Source organism: Pagrus major, chromosome 2 (genome assembly GCF_040436345.1).
Source record: "Pagrus major chromosome 2, Pma_NU_1.0".
In the NCBI taxonomy this organism is placed as follows: domain Eukaryota; kingdom Metazoa; phylum Chordata; class Actinopteri; order Spariformes; family Sparidae; genus Pagrus; species Pagrus major.
In genome coordinates, this window is record NC_133216.1 from 34,785,890 (window position 1) to 34,802,108 (window position 16,219).

At 39.8% G+C, this 16,219-nt stretch overlaps 1 protein-coding gene across 1 annotated transcript in view; it reads right to left on the reverse strand.

Moving 5' to 3' along the window:
• Positions 1-16,219, reverse strand: part of nlrx1 (NLR family member X1) — an 82,089-nt gene that overhangs the window by 14,145 nt on the left and 51,725 nt on the right. Inside the window, exons 5-9 of the mRNA XM_073481433.1 lie at positions 12,624-12,855; positions 9,094-10,267; positions 7,825-8,008; positions 4,281-4,376; positions 931-1,017 (exon numbers count right to left, since the gene is read on the reverse strand). Coding sequence (XP_073337534.1) covers positions 931-1,017; positions 4,281-4,376; positions 7,825-8,008; positions 9,094-10,267; positions 12,624-12,855 — 1,773 coding nt within the window. The remainder of the gene's footprint in view (positions 1-930; positions 1,018-4,280; positions 4,377-7,824; positions 8,009-9,093; positions 10,268-12,623; positions 12,856-16,219) is intronic.

The following is a 16,219-nucleotide window of genomic DNA, read 5'->3' on the forward strand; positions in this document are numbered from 1 at the left end:
TTGCTGCAGAGCTGCAGTGAGGAGGATTTGAGACAAACATGTACTGGGTGGACTGAGTTAGTGAATGCAAACTGACTGAGATGACTGACTTTCATCTCAGCTCCGTTCACCGGATCAGCGTCTACCTGTGGCTCAGCAGCCATTTGACCAATCAGATTGACCGAGTCCATTGACAACAGACGAGCAAGCAGACAGAGACAGACAGCCAATTTATATAAGTAATATCAGAAATATATAATACTTGTGGATTATTTGTAGAATAGACTATATATAAAGAATAATATAAAATGGTGAATATAACAAGTGTCTAGATAGAGATAAGAGCCAAAATAAAGCGTTCATAATTAATTTAACAATAATTCTTTTTGTTTTGATCTAAAAAAATTATCCAACCTGTTTCTCACAAAAGTGATATGATCTAGATTGTGAGTTTTGTGATCTGTTGGTTGCACCCTTAGTATTAAGTAACAATGACAGTAATAATTAATAATGACATTTTCTATTCATTTTTTTCACAGAGAGGGTCTGCTGGCCAATCGAGTGCTACTGCCAGTACATCTCATTCTACCTCTACCGCAGACATTAAAGGACGCATTTCAAAAACAGGCTGCTTATACCCTAACCATTTTAATATATAATAAATCTATTTAAATATAAATCTTGGTGAAATTATTTCAATTTATCAGAGTATCAGTGTTTTTTCAACATTTTGAAGACATTTTAAAAATACCGCGGTATACCGATAACCGTGATAATTTTGGTCACTATTACCGTGGTGTGAAATTTTCATACCGTTACATCCCTACCCACAACTTTGACGAAATTCCTAAAAGGCATTCCACGTTTATGTGCAAGACACATGATGTACACTGTTGCTGGTGCGGAAATGTAAAGAAATACATAGACACATTAAAAAACGTGTAGTCTTACTGTAGAGATCTAACAGAACTCTTGGGGTCTAGAAGCAGATCTCTCAGGAGGATGCAGGACTCAGGTCCCAGGCTGTTAAACTGCAGGCTGAAGACAACAGAGACAGGCAGACACAACAATCACACAAACACACTGCATTTGCATGCAAGACGAGCATGGGAGTCATCCAAAATCAATACAAATGCATTTAAAAGCTCCTCTCCTAATACAGTTTCAACAAAAACTGAAGATTGTTAACTTCAAGAAGGGTGGATTTATTACAGGGCTTTTGGATTAGATCGATTTGGTTTTGGCCTAATAAACTAGCAACTCAGTGTATTTTCAACTTTGCAGTGCTGGACTGATTGTGTTTTTGGTGTTTTATTTTCAATTTGTACCATTAGAACCTCCTAACAGAAGGCATGGCAGACTGACACACAATTAAGGATGAGAAGTCTTCCTAAGTCCTGACCCATCGAGAACATGTGAACTGTGCTGAAGAAACAAGTCTGTGCCAGGAAACAAATTTAGTCGAACTTCACCAATTCTGTCAAGAGGAGTGGTTAAAAATTCAGCCAGACGACTAACAGAAGCTTGTGGATGGCTATCAAATGAACCTAACTGAGGTAAAAATGGCTAAGGGACATTTTACCAAATATTAGAATTATTGTATGTATACTGTTGACCCAGCAGATTTGGTCACATTTTCAGAAGACCTTAAGACCTAAATTCATTACTGAACCAAACTTCGTGAATGTTTTTGTGAAAAAGTAGTATGTGTTCCATTCATTCCATCACAGAAAAAATGAGAGCTGTAGAAATCATTGGACCTCAAGACTCTCATGATATACATGTTCTTTACAAGTGGATGTAAACTTTTCAGCACAACTGTATCTTGGTCACAAGTTTTTGATGAACAATTTTCAGTTAGGCAGAAGGAGTAGGATTTTCCCCAGAAGCACTGGCTACCCTCTGCCTCATACAAAACTACTTTCTCACAATCATCAATTATGACCCACCACAAGTTTGTATATGGATTTGCTCTTTGTGACTTTCATGTATTTATTTAGTTGTGACTCAACAATTGGTTAATATAATGTGATACAGACACATCTAACTTCTTAAAACTAAAAAAGCAGTAGTTATATTAGCAGTGTTGGGGAGACTTAAACTACATGTAGTTGAACTACATAGCTTAACTACAATTTGCTGTAACTTGCTGGTAGTTAAACTACATTCATATTTTGTGATGCGTCAAGTATTTCAACTACTTTTTGGGTAATTTTTTGTAGTTTAACTACTCAATTTACAAACTACAATTTTAGCCAATAACATGAAATATTTTTTTATTTAAAAAAAAGACCTATATAATATACATTTTATTTTATTTTTCTTAGAAAAAAGGCATGAAACATGTCATGACATGCTAAGCCAATGCTGCCTCTGATTGGCTTGCCCTGGCAGCACTCAAATGCTTCATAGAGTGGGTGGGTCTTTATGCCAAGGAAGGCAGTGCTCATATGGCACAAGCACATCATGGACAACCCTCCCGCTACCCCCGATGCGCCCCCGAATCCATGGCCATATTTGAGCATGTACATGTTGGATATAGATGGCTTTTTAGTGTTGGTAAAGATGTGTTTAGTGCCAAACGGAAGCGGCTGTCTGATAAATACTTTGAGAGACTGCTCATGTGTCGTGTCAACAAGCAATTCTGCTCTGGCACCTAGTTCTAGTGCCTAAGTGTTGGTGCCTCTGAAGTTCCTGTGATGTTGACCAAAAATGTCAGCTTTTGTTCTTTAAAAAATAAAACTTGAGTTGAGAGACATATTTCTGCTGGCATGTGAATTTTTTGTAGGCTATTATATTTTGTTTCATATACACCAGATGTTGATTTATTTAACGCTGAGTTGAATGAGTATAATGAGTATAAGTAGTTGCTAAAGCTACTTTTTTTAACAGTAGTTTTATAAACTACGTTTCTCCAGGGGTAGAAATGTAGTTTGTTCAAACTACTGCCAGGCTGAACTACATGTAGTTTTACAAGCTACGCTTGCAAAGTAGCTTCCCCAACACTGTATATTAGAATGTTTAGTATCATGAATGAAACAAGTGTAACGGAGGTTAATATGGTTCTGAGAATTCCTGGATGACTGCCAGTGCCAGTAAACAAAGTGGATATGTCTTCTCATGCTACCAGCATGTCCCAGTGATAAATGTCACGTGGCAGAGCAGTCAAGTCACGTGAACTGGAGAGTGATTGAAGAGAGGCAGAACAAATTAACTGCTCTCGTCTCAAAGCCGGAGAGAAGGAAATGTTCAAAAGTGTGGGTACACCGCACCATCAGCAATCTTTCTTTCTTTCAACATCGAGCGAAATTACATCACATACAACAGAATAACATTTCAGTAGTGTAGTTGCTAACTGTTTATTTCATTTATTTTACATTTAAATGTTTTAATAACAACAAACAACCAATACAAATACTGTTAAAGTAGCGGATCAATAGGCAGTATCGGTCACAGCAGTAGTAGTATGCTAATGATACCCATACACACACTCAACTGTGCAGATTTTGGGTGAATGCAGCACAAGTGCCGGCTTCATCCTGTCCACTGTTTGCATGTCAACCCTGCCTTTGTGTGTCTGTATCTCTGCCTTGCCCTCAGATAAAAGAACACACAAACACAAAGCTTTCCACACATCAATGATAAACTGTGAGCAGAGGAGAAGATGGACACAGCAATGTAACATGGTCCCTCTGTTTTATGCTGCTGACATAACCTGGTCAAGACCAGGCTGGTCCAGACCAGATCATGTGCAGAGTTTTGGTTTGAAGTTGGCTAAAAAGCACCTTTCAATAATCAGCTCCTGGAAAAAGTGTCTATAATCAATAGTCATGAGCAATACATATTCTCAGCTGAAGACGTTATAAGCAAATCTATTGAGCTGTAGTATTACATTAATGTCAACAAACAAAGCTGTTGTACAGTAGCACACATGTATGTTTTGCATTTTTTTTGGGAACGTCTATAACCACTGTTGAGATACCTGTTATCTCTGACTGGGGTTTTTGGCTTTGTTGCCAAAGCTCACACAAAGAAAGCTTGGCTCTGTTGCATTTGCTTCATAGTATACCCCTCAGAGCTGTGGGCTGACCTCTGCATGCAACCGGAACATCTAGCATCCGGAGGGGAAAAAAAATTGAATAGCACAACCAACTGTATAAGAGACATATCCACTTTGTTTACTGGCAGTAATGGAAAGAAGGCAAGGAAAGATGCATTCTAACAATAATAATAAGTTATTTTTTGTTATTCTCGGATCTTCATTGCAAACCACAACAGAAGTATTACTGAGTGTGTCTCACTTGAGGTGGTATGTGTGTCTGAAGGCAGGCCACAGCACCTGAAGCATGTCATGAGTCAGGAGACAAGACGACAGGTCCAGCTCTTCCAGGTGATAACTACAGGGAGACATCATAAGACATTTTTAAAAATTCTATTGCAAGTGTAACATTAAACATTTTTGCATTTCATAATCAGATGCACAAACCAACTCTAGCCTTGCTATAATCTCTGCCAAACAATTAATAAAATATAACAGCAATACACAATCTCATGTTAATGGCTGTACATGGCCACTTCTAAAAATATGAATAAAATAAATATAAAATCTTGAAAATTGCAAATTGCACTCGTCAATTAGCTCTACATTTTGTCCTTTATGAAGTTGAATGGACAGGGGACCTGGACAAGAGCCATGCAATATGCAAATTGTTTCTAACTAAACTAAACTAATTACAAATGTTCTATGTTTTAAATGTAGCAAGATTTCACACAGTGAGAAACAAAAATAAATCATACATAGAAATCAAAAATTTTGATGCATCATTAATTTTTTCCATTTTTTAAATTCCACAAAAAGTGCCACAATTAACACCCCTAATTTCAGGAAATCTTTCAGGACTTCAATGACTAGAAACACTGTAAGCATGTCAATACTTGTTTTGTCCACCCAGAGTTAAAGAATTACAAAAAAAAAGACCTGGGCTGCAGGTGAATGGTCGTTTTGGCTGAGGAAGGTTCCTAACTGAGTGATATGACCCACAAGTAGTTCACTTGCATCCAAAGTAAGAGCTGTTCAAATTCCCTAAATACAAAGAAAGGGTGCCTCAATGCTTCCTTTCACATCTCCTTCAAAATAGGAAACACTGGACCATCCTTTACAAAAGGAACAGAGATTGTTCTGACCCATGTAGCAGCAACACTTAATTAGCGCACCACTTGGGCATTCACAAAAACAATCGCTCAACTTCTCACATTACACATCCACATTCTGTATCAGCCATAACAACTTGTGGCTATTATATGCACAAGGTTATAATCAGATCATAATCAGAAAGAATTAGCGACATGAGACGATGTTTTTAAATAAGCACGGTTGAAATGTAAGAAAATTATATAGTAATAGTTGCCTACACCTACACGTTGCCAGACACGTTATGCCTACCTTGCACCATTTTAACAAATATTTTTGTCCAATCATGATTCTGTAATTTGAGGACATTTTACACTACAGCAGACAGTCCAACTGTATGCCACAGCAACACACCAAACTAATGCATGAAAAATGCAATGAGTTGAAGAGGGAGAGACAGTGCCTGGACACTTTGGGGCTGGAGATGTGAGCCACAACAGTTCATCATAGTTTATAATACTGCAGCACAGTGATGATACACAATGTTAATAGAGGAGACGAGCATATATAACATCAATCTGTCACTGTTCTGACAGTCTGCAGAATATTCATGCAGTTCACTGAAAAAACACAGAATTGTAGTCTTACATTAGTCTTCATGATCAAAGTTTTTATATCACGTTGCCATTCTGTCATTACACTCCCTCATCAACTCACCTACATCCCCCTCTTTTTTGCTGCGAGTCTGCATCACACTTTTTTCATCAGTTGATGGTTTTAAATGCCTTGTTTTAGGTTTCAGGTTTTAGGTGTTTCCACGGCCACCTCAGTTATTTTCACCAGGTTGTCATGTTTATAAAGCATCGATTAAACAACACAACAAAAGCATGTGGGGCGAATTATCAAAGATGCACCTTCAGTAGTCTATCTTCAGATTGTAGTTTCACCACAGCAGACCCATGTCAGTAACACCTGCTGGCGCATGACTTAATTACATAGCCTTGAGTAAGTACAGTTGGATTCTTTCATCACAGGAGTTTTCTTTTCCTAAGTCCTTTGCATCCCCAGCACACTCTTTTACACTGTAGTGTGCTGGGGGGGCAGCACATCCAAGAAGGACACATCCAGACTGGATAAACTGATCAGGCGGGCCAGCTCTGTGGTCGGCATGAAGCTCGACCCTCTGGTAACGGTGGCAGAGAGGAGGACACTGGAAAAACTGCTGGATATTATAGACAATACCAGCCACCCTCTGCACACCGTCATCAGCGACCAGCGGAGCCTGTTCAGTGAAAGACTGCTCCTTCCCAAGTGTAGGACCAACAGACTTAAGAACTCCTTTGTCCCTCATGCCATCAGGCTGTACAACTCCTCACTTGGGGGGAGGAGGAAATAGATAACCGGCAATACTGCAATACTGTGATTTCACTGTGCAATTACTTATTTATCTATTTATCTATTTATTCACATACATACCTGGACACTCTCACTTTCGTGCAATAATTTCTGTACAATAACAAATATACAGTCCTCTACATTTACATTTATTTTATTTATCCTATTTTATCTTATTTTATTTTAATCTATTTTTATTGTATTCTATTGTATTGTATTTTGTTCTATTCCTATCTTTATTTTCTATTTTTTGCTAAGAGTTTATTTTCTCGTGAACTGTATGCTGCTGGAAATTCAATTTCCCTGAGGGAGTCATCCCAACGGGATCAATAAAGTGAAGTCTAAGTCTAAGTCTAAGTCTATTTACTTTTCCCCTTTCCTCGACCTCATGACATTTTTCATTGGGGTTAAGGAAAAGCTGCTAGGAAAGGAGGTGACTATTCGACCGCAGCCCTGACCTGTTTTCTACTTCTGTAAATACATTATAAATACCTGTCGTTATTCCAACAACAATTCAGAACATCACATTGTTTCCGTCTTCAAGTGCTTTCTATTTAACACAGCTGCCAAGCAGCACTTCTTGTCTGTCTGACCAAAACATGGCCTCGACCACAAACTGCACAACAAGACGCAGACTACAGCTACACTGTAGAGTAATTTCATTACAATCGATTCAAGTTGGAGAGGCACAGTGATGCTTTGACCTAATGTGTTATTCTGCTTTGGGGTTGCTTCTGAGATAAACAATAGATTGGGAAATACAAATGACACCACACCTAATAAGCACACAGACATAACCGCATGGAGATGCCAAAACTTTCCAGAACGGTGAGAAACAGGAAACTTACACTTCAAATCAACACGTAGGGTCACGTCAAAGAACACACACACGCACTTGCAGGAGCAAACATGCACAGGAAATATTATTGGAAAGTACATGAAATACTAGGAAAGATATGGAACAATGAGACATGGGTCATCATGACATTTTGGTGATGATCCATGTCATCACTACGCAAGTTTGATTGTGCAAACAGATTTCCAGGCATATAAATGTCTGGTCAGTCCAGGAATAAACAGAGTCCACTTTCTACAAACCTTGCCTCTGTGTCGTCTTTCTGAGAGTTTCGGCTTCAACAGATACAATTGTTGTATACATTCTCTACAACAGCTGCAACTACAGTTCAGAGATATATTCTTTTGGATCCACTTAGTAGTTAAAAATCAATTTATAAATAAAAATATCATCCAGAGTGGCAAAAAATAAAGAAAAAAAGAGGGAAAACCCTTCATACTGAACAGGCACAGTCCATAGTTACCTTGGAGAAGCGCACGAAAGCACAGAACTCAGTACGAAACATTTGAGTGACGTCATACGAATGTTGGTGAGTTGGATGGTTCTGATTGAGGCCAGAACCTCAGCAGTCAGTCGTGGGTTCTGAAATTCATACAGAAGGACTAGTAGATCCATCAGCTCCTCTGGTGGTTGTGGCTTGCTGAGCTCTAGTATTAAATAAGAAAAAAAAAGATTCTCATTATCCATAGGCTTTCTGTAAAATTTAGACAATCAAAATAAATGAACCAAATTCCTCCACCCCTGACTAAACAAATATGTCATCACTCCTGGTACACAATGTTGGAGCACAATTCCACCTATAATTTCTTCTTCTTTTTTTTTTTTTGTGGTTTGTCAAAACTTACACTGCCCAGTTGTTATTGGTGAACTCATTCTGCAAAGGTAGACATTTTTTGCTCTAGGAGGAGAAAAGACTGGAGTGCGCTACCATTTTAGCTTCATACCCATGACAGCACATGAAGCTATATTTGAACATGTTCAGTATCGGTCAGGGATGTTCCTAACGACTAATTTTCCTGATGTTTAAACTTTGACCAGTCAACTAACTCACTCAGGAAAAAGTCATAACTGATCTATAATGTTAAATATTAGCTAATCATTGTTGTTGATTGTTTTTGGTTGGTTTGTCAGCATGATTACACAAACAGATCAGAACAGATTTCCAACAAAATTGGATGGAGGATGGGTCTCAGCAAAGAACAGACCTCATTAACATTTGGTGCAGATCAGGATAAAGGGACTGATCCAGGATTTTTTTCTCACTTTCTTTAACATTGTGGTGCTGGTATCTATGAGTGAGGTATGTGCTCTACTGAGTGTATTCTAGTTTATAAAACAACATTCTACTAAGAACACGTGACATTTTAGAGCAAATTATGTCAATATGAAATTGTATATATACAATGAAAAAAACATTAATAATAGGTTTAACTGACTAATATTTCTGGTGCCAACTCGTGAGGATAGCAACATTTAATCTAGTTGACAAATCATGCACATCCTTAGTATCAGTCCAGTCAATGTTAACAACAAAGGTGTAAACACTCTAGAATCACTAGAGTTACATTTTAACTTTGTAAGATGGTGTGTAATTTTTACCTAAAGAAGGGTATTTCATATATCAAATATGATCAGTACACATGTAATATTTTAAACTAAAGCAAATTCAACTTATTTAAACATGAAACTATGTGTACTGCATTGGCAAAACTGAAGAGATTGTATATGTTACCTCTGACAAGGTACTTCCTCAGGGCCCGTGTGATCTGGGCCACAGTGGTGCTCTGAATGCTGCAGCCCAGTTGCTGGAGAAGGACACGGTTACCATAATGCAACAGTCCGCCCATGAAGATAGGGTAGAGCTCAAAAGGCTGGCCTTCACTAAACTGCTTTGGCTGAGGGCCATGGACTCCCAGGAGGCTTTGTTCAACCTGATCCAGGACATCCTCATTGTAGCTGTCCTCAGTGCGGAACATCTCAGATGCCATGGTTCTGGCAATGCTGCCTTTGTTTTGACTGCTTATTTTCTCATAAAATTTTGGAAAAAGCTTTAAGAGGTTGAATACAGCAAAGATTCGGAGGGGGATGAACTTAGAAAGGATGTTGACGATGGCATTAACATCCTCACTCGCCTGACCGATGGCCACAGACACCTGCCTGGTCAGCTTCTCCAGAGCTGATTTGTTCTCTCCTAGAACCACATAGAGAGCCGCCAGGTACTCCTGCATGGCTGGTACAGCAAAAACATACCGCCTTTCATCATTCTCGCTGGGTTCTTCTTTTAAATGCTTACTACTTTCTACACAGGGAGCCAAGAAAAAGTCTAGCACATCAGTCCGAAACACGGCCAGCTGACGTAGCTCCTCATCTGTCTTGGTCTTCCCTCCAATCCACTGCTCCAGTTCCTTTTCTGAAAATGACATGCGTTTGTATGTCACACCGTCAAAGGCAAGTTTACCAACTGTACGGACCACATACAACATCAGAGAGCTGGGGTGCTCCTGAATGGGCAAATTTGTCCCAGTCCCAGTCCCAGTCCCTAGAACCTCACCCCCAAAGTTCAGCCTGAGGAAACTGGTGTATATCCCAGTCAGTGTGCGGATGGGTGCTTTGGCATCTGTGAAATGGAGAAAGTGCAAGGTAGCACATGTGAGCCAGCAGTATGAGGGCAGGAAGCAGGCTGCAGCCAGCTGGCTTTTTCTCTGGAGGTTGAGGTAGAGCAGCTCTATAAGAGCCTGGGCCTCGTGGTTACGTGCAGTCTCTCCACTCTGCTGCAGTAGGCGGCTGGTGAAGTACGCCCGCTGGCGGTCTGGGTCATTGAAGCCACAAATCTGTGCATACCGACTCACATATTTCTGAGGAATACGGTCCAGGGCAGACAGTCTGGTGGTAACCAAGATGCTGGCCTGGGAAACAAACAGTAGCCAACTTCCATAACCTCCAATCACAAAAATAAAGATGAACACACTTTTGATATAACTCAAAACTTTACTTTCATTGATTTTTATCTTGGGCAGGAAGAGAGCATCTGAGCAAATTAAGGCCATTGAAAGCCAGTTCAAACATATTGAGATGGGGAAAATGTGCTTTTCCACAGCAATAATTCCACCAGTACAACAACAGGGGTACATCCCAATTCCTTTTTTCGATAGTTCTTGGCTCACTTGAACCAGAAACAGGGTTTTCCCTGCCTATCTAAATCAAAGGCAGGCCACCTTTGTGTTACTGGCCACTGCCTTTGTAAAAAAATTCCTCCAAAAACGCAGAGGTTTTTTGTTGTTTTTTTAACGCCCAAACTATTGTGCCTTCTATCAGCAACTGCTCTGATGCACTAGGTTTCATGCGTCAGGCTTGTAGCTCGTGCGCCGTCTGCCGAGGTTAGTGCCATGGAGTATTGTATGTATAAACATATAAAGCGCACGCACGTTACGTGCGTCACTTGAGTGAGGAGCTGGAGGCAAATGGGGGAATGATATGACACATTCACAAGATCAAGGTGAGCGGATAATTGCCATTAGGCAAACAAATGTATGTTTGTAATGAAGGCTGGGTCAGCTTAAAGGAAACTTCAGTATCTTTAAACCTGGGCCCTATTTTTACAAATTATGGTCTTTAAATGACTAGGTATAAAAAATTTTGGTCTAGCCGGAAGCTGTGAAACAGGCTGAATCTGCCAAAAAGTACATCAGAGTGGCGGTTTCTGGTTAAATAAACAGGATCTTATTCATTAATGCAAAGGTTGATCTCTGTAGAGATCCTTCTGTAATGCTGTCAGACACTTAAAATTACAATCCGAGCCTGTCAGTGGCAAAAACAAGCACTTTGAGTGGACGTTAGTTACTTTGATGGGCGCAGTTGCCCAAAAGGACATTGCAGCCATTGCAGCCCGTTCCCGGGTTGCAGGCTGAGGCAATCTACTGGACCAATTCCAAAACTGTTTGTATTCGTCAGTTTGAAAACAAAATATGTAAACATAGGGCCCAGGTTTAAATATACCTACATTTTTCCTTAAGTAGATAGTTAGCTAACGTTAAGTGGTTTGCAGCTCTAAAAAACTGCCAGTTACTCAGTTTCTATTGAAGAGTGCTAGCATTATGTAGCTAATGTATGGTACCCAACATGGTGGTGACAACAACAGACGTCATCAGAAGTCATGTCACTGCAAAGCATCTATAGTTTACAGCATATCAGTTAATAAATGATGCAGCTTCTCAAGACAAAGTAAAGTCTCAGGCCCTGGAAGAAAACAAACAAACTGCAAGATGTCCACCTAGGTGTGCGCTGCAGGGTGGCTGTGGATGAACCACACCAAGACGCACTTGACTGAAAGGATCTTGTTAGATTTTTTTATTAGATAAATAGAGCCAGGAGAGTGAAATTTACACTGAAAGGTCGCACAATCTGCAACTGAGTTTTTTGTGTTTTATGTTGATTCCTGTGGCAAAATTGATTTAAGTTTTGTGTATTTCAGAGACAATGCACATAACAAACACAATATCACTGTAAATGTGTCAGTGTTAGCCAAAAGTCTAATTTAAATTTGTCACAACCTTTGTTTCTCATCTTTTTGTTCCATCTTGGTATAAAATTACAAACCCTATGGACACTTTCATCTGTCAAAGCATGACTTTTTCCATGGCAACTGTACGCCATGCATGCCAGGCACAGTCTCAAGCATTTGCCACCTTTGTCCCCAAAAAATCTTAGGAAAACCCTGGGAAAGTTATACTGATAAGCCATCTTGGCTAGAACAGATTTCATGGCAAAGAAGCCCCCTTATTGGATATCAGTTTGACTGGATGCTGCACAGTGCACATGTGCAGTGGTGTTGTTGAAGATATACTGATCCAAAGAGAAAAAAGTGATATTTATATTTATTGTTGTTATTGTTGTTGTTGTTGCTTGTCATTACAACTGGATGTCACTTCATGTGAAACTTCAAAAGACCTGTAATTTCTCTGAAAACGCATTTTCTAATTTACTCTCTCCTCGCATGGTTTCCCTGTGTCCCTGTATGCATCCTTGTGTAAGGGACTAAGACACAATGAAAAGATGCAAGTGAGGCAAACGTGGATGCAATTTAAGGCAATTGCGATGCACCCAGTGTCATGTCATACCCTTCACTTTGCTGAGAACACTTTCTCTTTTTAACAAAAATTCTATTTGTTGTTCTTCTGCCCGTAAGTGTAAATCTAAAACAAATTTCAGACATAAAGAAAAGAAAAGTAAATAACATAGTACTGATGGCAGACTGTCCCTTACCTCGGGCAGGAGGTACTTCCTCAGAAGGTTCACCACCACAACCCCTGGAGAAAGTGCCTCATTAGGATCGCTGCAAAGCTCTGTGGCTCCAATTCGGAAGTCCAGTTTCATCTTCTCCATGCCATTGAAGAGGAAGAGCACATCCTTGGCCTCGTTTCCCTCCCCACTCAGCAGGGGGTGGTTTCTCAGGTGGAGGTACTTCCTGTTCACCAGGTCCCTTAAGGAAGCCACCCTGTGTGGGAGGAGATTTGTCACTTGCATTGTTACTAATAGCAGTCTGATGAGGTACACTCAGTGATTTGATCATTACAAGATTCAAGATCAATTTAATTATCATTATAAAACCAGAATTGTACAACTAAACTATAGCTACAGTCTATTTATGCTACTTACAAAGACAAAATTATATAAAAAGATGAATAAATAATCATCAATCATAAGACATAAGAATCTGTGTAGACTTGCTTGGTCTGAAGGGACTGAAAGTCTAAGATGTTTGAAATTTACCTTAAGAAGGGTATTTCAAGATATCAAAGTGAGATCAATTATGATCAGTACACGTGTAATATTTTAAACTAATGTACTGCTTGGTTTCCTTTTCAAAAACTAGAAATAGAGGTTTAGAGTGGCTAAGTTTGGCTTTGTGTATATGGTACTTTCCTAAAATTATCACCAAATTGATTATATGGAATTTATATAAGCATCTGTTCATTACGTTTGTTGTGCCTAACCAAACAGTACATTTGAGAGAACAGAGCTCCAACAGAGAGAAAATTCAGAGTCAGTGTTATCAAAAATATACCGAGATATTTTCTCCAGAATTTGCTTGTGTAGGGACATTGGCAGAACAGGTGCAGCACTGATACATTTCGCACAGTGAACACAGATGTATTTCTTAAACTTAAGAAGATAGTGACTAGTCAGGATAATATCTATGTATGATTTTGAAAGAAACTTCCCTTACTTTTAGTAAGGAGATATTTGTATGGAATATTCCAAATATTTCCCAAATTCAAGTTACCACCAATTTAGACCAGAAGGAGTAGTGGTGAATTATTTCTGAAATACTGAGTGTAGGAGACCCGCCTCAGCACTGTTGCATCTCACAGGAAGGTCCTCCCCCACTTTGCAGCCACAAACCTATTGGTATGATGCAATCCAGAAGGGAGAGTTTTCTCACTTCAGAGAAGGAACAGTTTCTCACATTCAAACAGATTTATAATAGGGGCCTGGTGGGCCAAAATGACAACTGACACCTCCACAGGATGGAGATGAGGTCTGTTCTCCAGTTGAATGAATCAGATCTCATCTTGAATTGGTATTAACTGTTAATGGCTATAAACACTGACATCAAACGGATTGTAAATAACACTTCAGCGTGAATCGCTAGCTCTTTTCACACAGAGACGCCGCATTATCGCCACAGCAGCGGTTCGCCAATTCTCTGCCGTTGTTTGTTCACACAGAGCCAAGCAGCTCCGGTGTGACAGTTTAACTGGTGTTCATTTTAACTGGTGAGGGTCCCAGATGTGCTGGAGGAGTGGTTTGAGAATCCCGTCTCGAGAAGGGTCCTCGGCCCTGTCCGCTGACCAGGAAAAACATTCCGAGCACCCTGCACATCGATCCAAGTCATGTATATGTACAAAAATGCAACTATAAATAAATCGTCCGAAAGTGCATGTTGTCGGCCTTATATCATTGTCATGATTGTCTGTACTCACATACAGGTCATGGGTTGAACAGTCTTAGGCATTTGTTTACGCCGAGCGGCTCAAGCGCAGTGTGGAGATCGCTGTTAGCTGTGGAGTTGAGTGCGCAGTGTCCAAGTTATCCAGGTTCACTGTAGGCCTAAAACATTGATTCTTACATTCACCAACAATAAATGTATAGCCTACACTCAGAATTGTATCTGGACTTCAGGAGGAACAAGCCCCCGCCCTCTCCAGTCTGCATTGGTGGGACAGATGTTGACTTTGTGGACTCATACAAATACCTGGGTGTGGTGCTGGACAATAAACTGGAGTGGTCTACAAACACAGAGGCAGTCTACAAGAAGGGCCTGAACCGGCTTTACTTCCTGCGGAGGCTCGGGTCCTTTAATGTCTGCAACCGGATGCTCCAGATGTTCTATCAGTCTATTGTTGCGAGCACCATCTTCTTAGCTGTGGTAACCTGGGGTGCGGGTATCAAAACGAAGAATGCTAACAGACTGAACAAACTCATAAAGAAGGCAGGGTCTGTGGTTGGCTCTAAGCTTGTCACCCTGGCAGAGGTGGTGAAGGACAGGATGCTGGCAAAACTGCTGGCAATCATGGACAATGTCTCTCACCCCCTCCACAAAACTCTGGACAAGCTTAAAAGCAGCTTTAGCAACAGACTCCTTCAACCCCGCTGCCTAAAGGAACGGCACAGGAAATCATTCCTACCTGGTGCCATCAGACTTTATAATGCTCACTCCAAAACACACAAATAATTTTTGCGCTTTAAATTATTATTTATATAAATACAATTGCAACTTATCCTCTTGCACCTTATGTTCCACTTACCTTTACTCCACGATACCTCAGCATTATATTTTATTTACCTCAGTATTTTATTTTATTTTATACTTAAGCACTTTATTGTATATAGTACTTTATTGTTTTATTATTGTTTCTATACCTGGCATTTTGATTGTATTTGTACTTGAATGTACCCGCTACTATGGTAATCTAATTTCCCCTCAGGGATTAATAAAGTTATCTATCTATCTATCTATCTATCTATCTATCTATCTATCTATCTATCTGTCTGTCTGTCTGTCTGTCTGTCTGTCTGTCTGTCTGTCTGTCTGTCTGTCTGTCTGTCCTATCAAGTTGTGATTAATTGAATGATCCTGAGCAAACGGCATTGTGTTTTATGCTCAAGCCCGAGGGTTGATCACTGTATGTGGCTGAGGATAAAAAAAGATGGATTAACTCACAATGAAATGGACTAAAATAAAATTTAAACTGTCCTGTGTTTTGTTTTTGTTTTTTTACTTTTACTGTTTTTAAATCCAGCCTGCCACTATGTGTTTTATTTATTATCAAATGAGGCTACTTTTTAATTGTGTACATTTTCACAAACACAGGGAGGACTTAGGTAGGTCTGCATATATAGTTCTGTATTGCTACTCTATTTTTTTTTTTATTGTAGGCTAGTTCTTTTATTTCATAAATGCACCAAAACATGGCATCATTGAAATGGAAATGCAAAGTTCAAGTACCTTATACTGTAAGCATAAGTAGCCCCCTGCAGAGTTGCCACATCATGTGAAAATATAAATGAATGTTCATTTAGGCCTCTAAGAATCCATTTTCATAAATCTGCCTGCATTTTGTGCGGAATAGTAGTGCACAAGCCACATCAAAATAAATATACATTTACATGACTTGGATCGATGTGCAGGGTGCTCGGAATGCTTTTCCTGGTTAGCAGACAGGGCCGAGGACCCTTCTCGAGACGGGATTCTCAAAACCACTCCTCCAGCACATCTGGGACCCTCACCAGTTAAAATGTGCACCAGTGTGTAATTCACACAGAAAGCCGGCGCTGCGGATCCAAAAGAGGCGTGA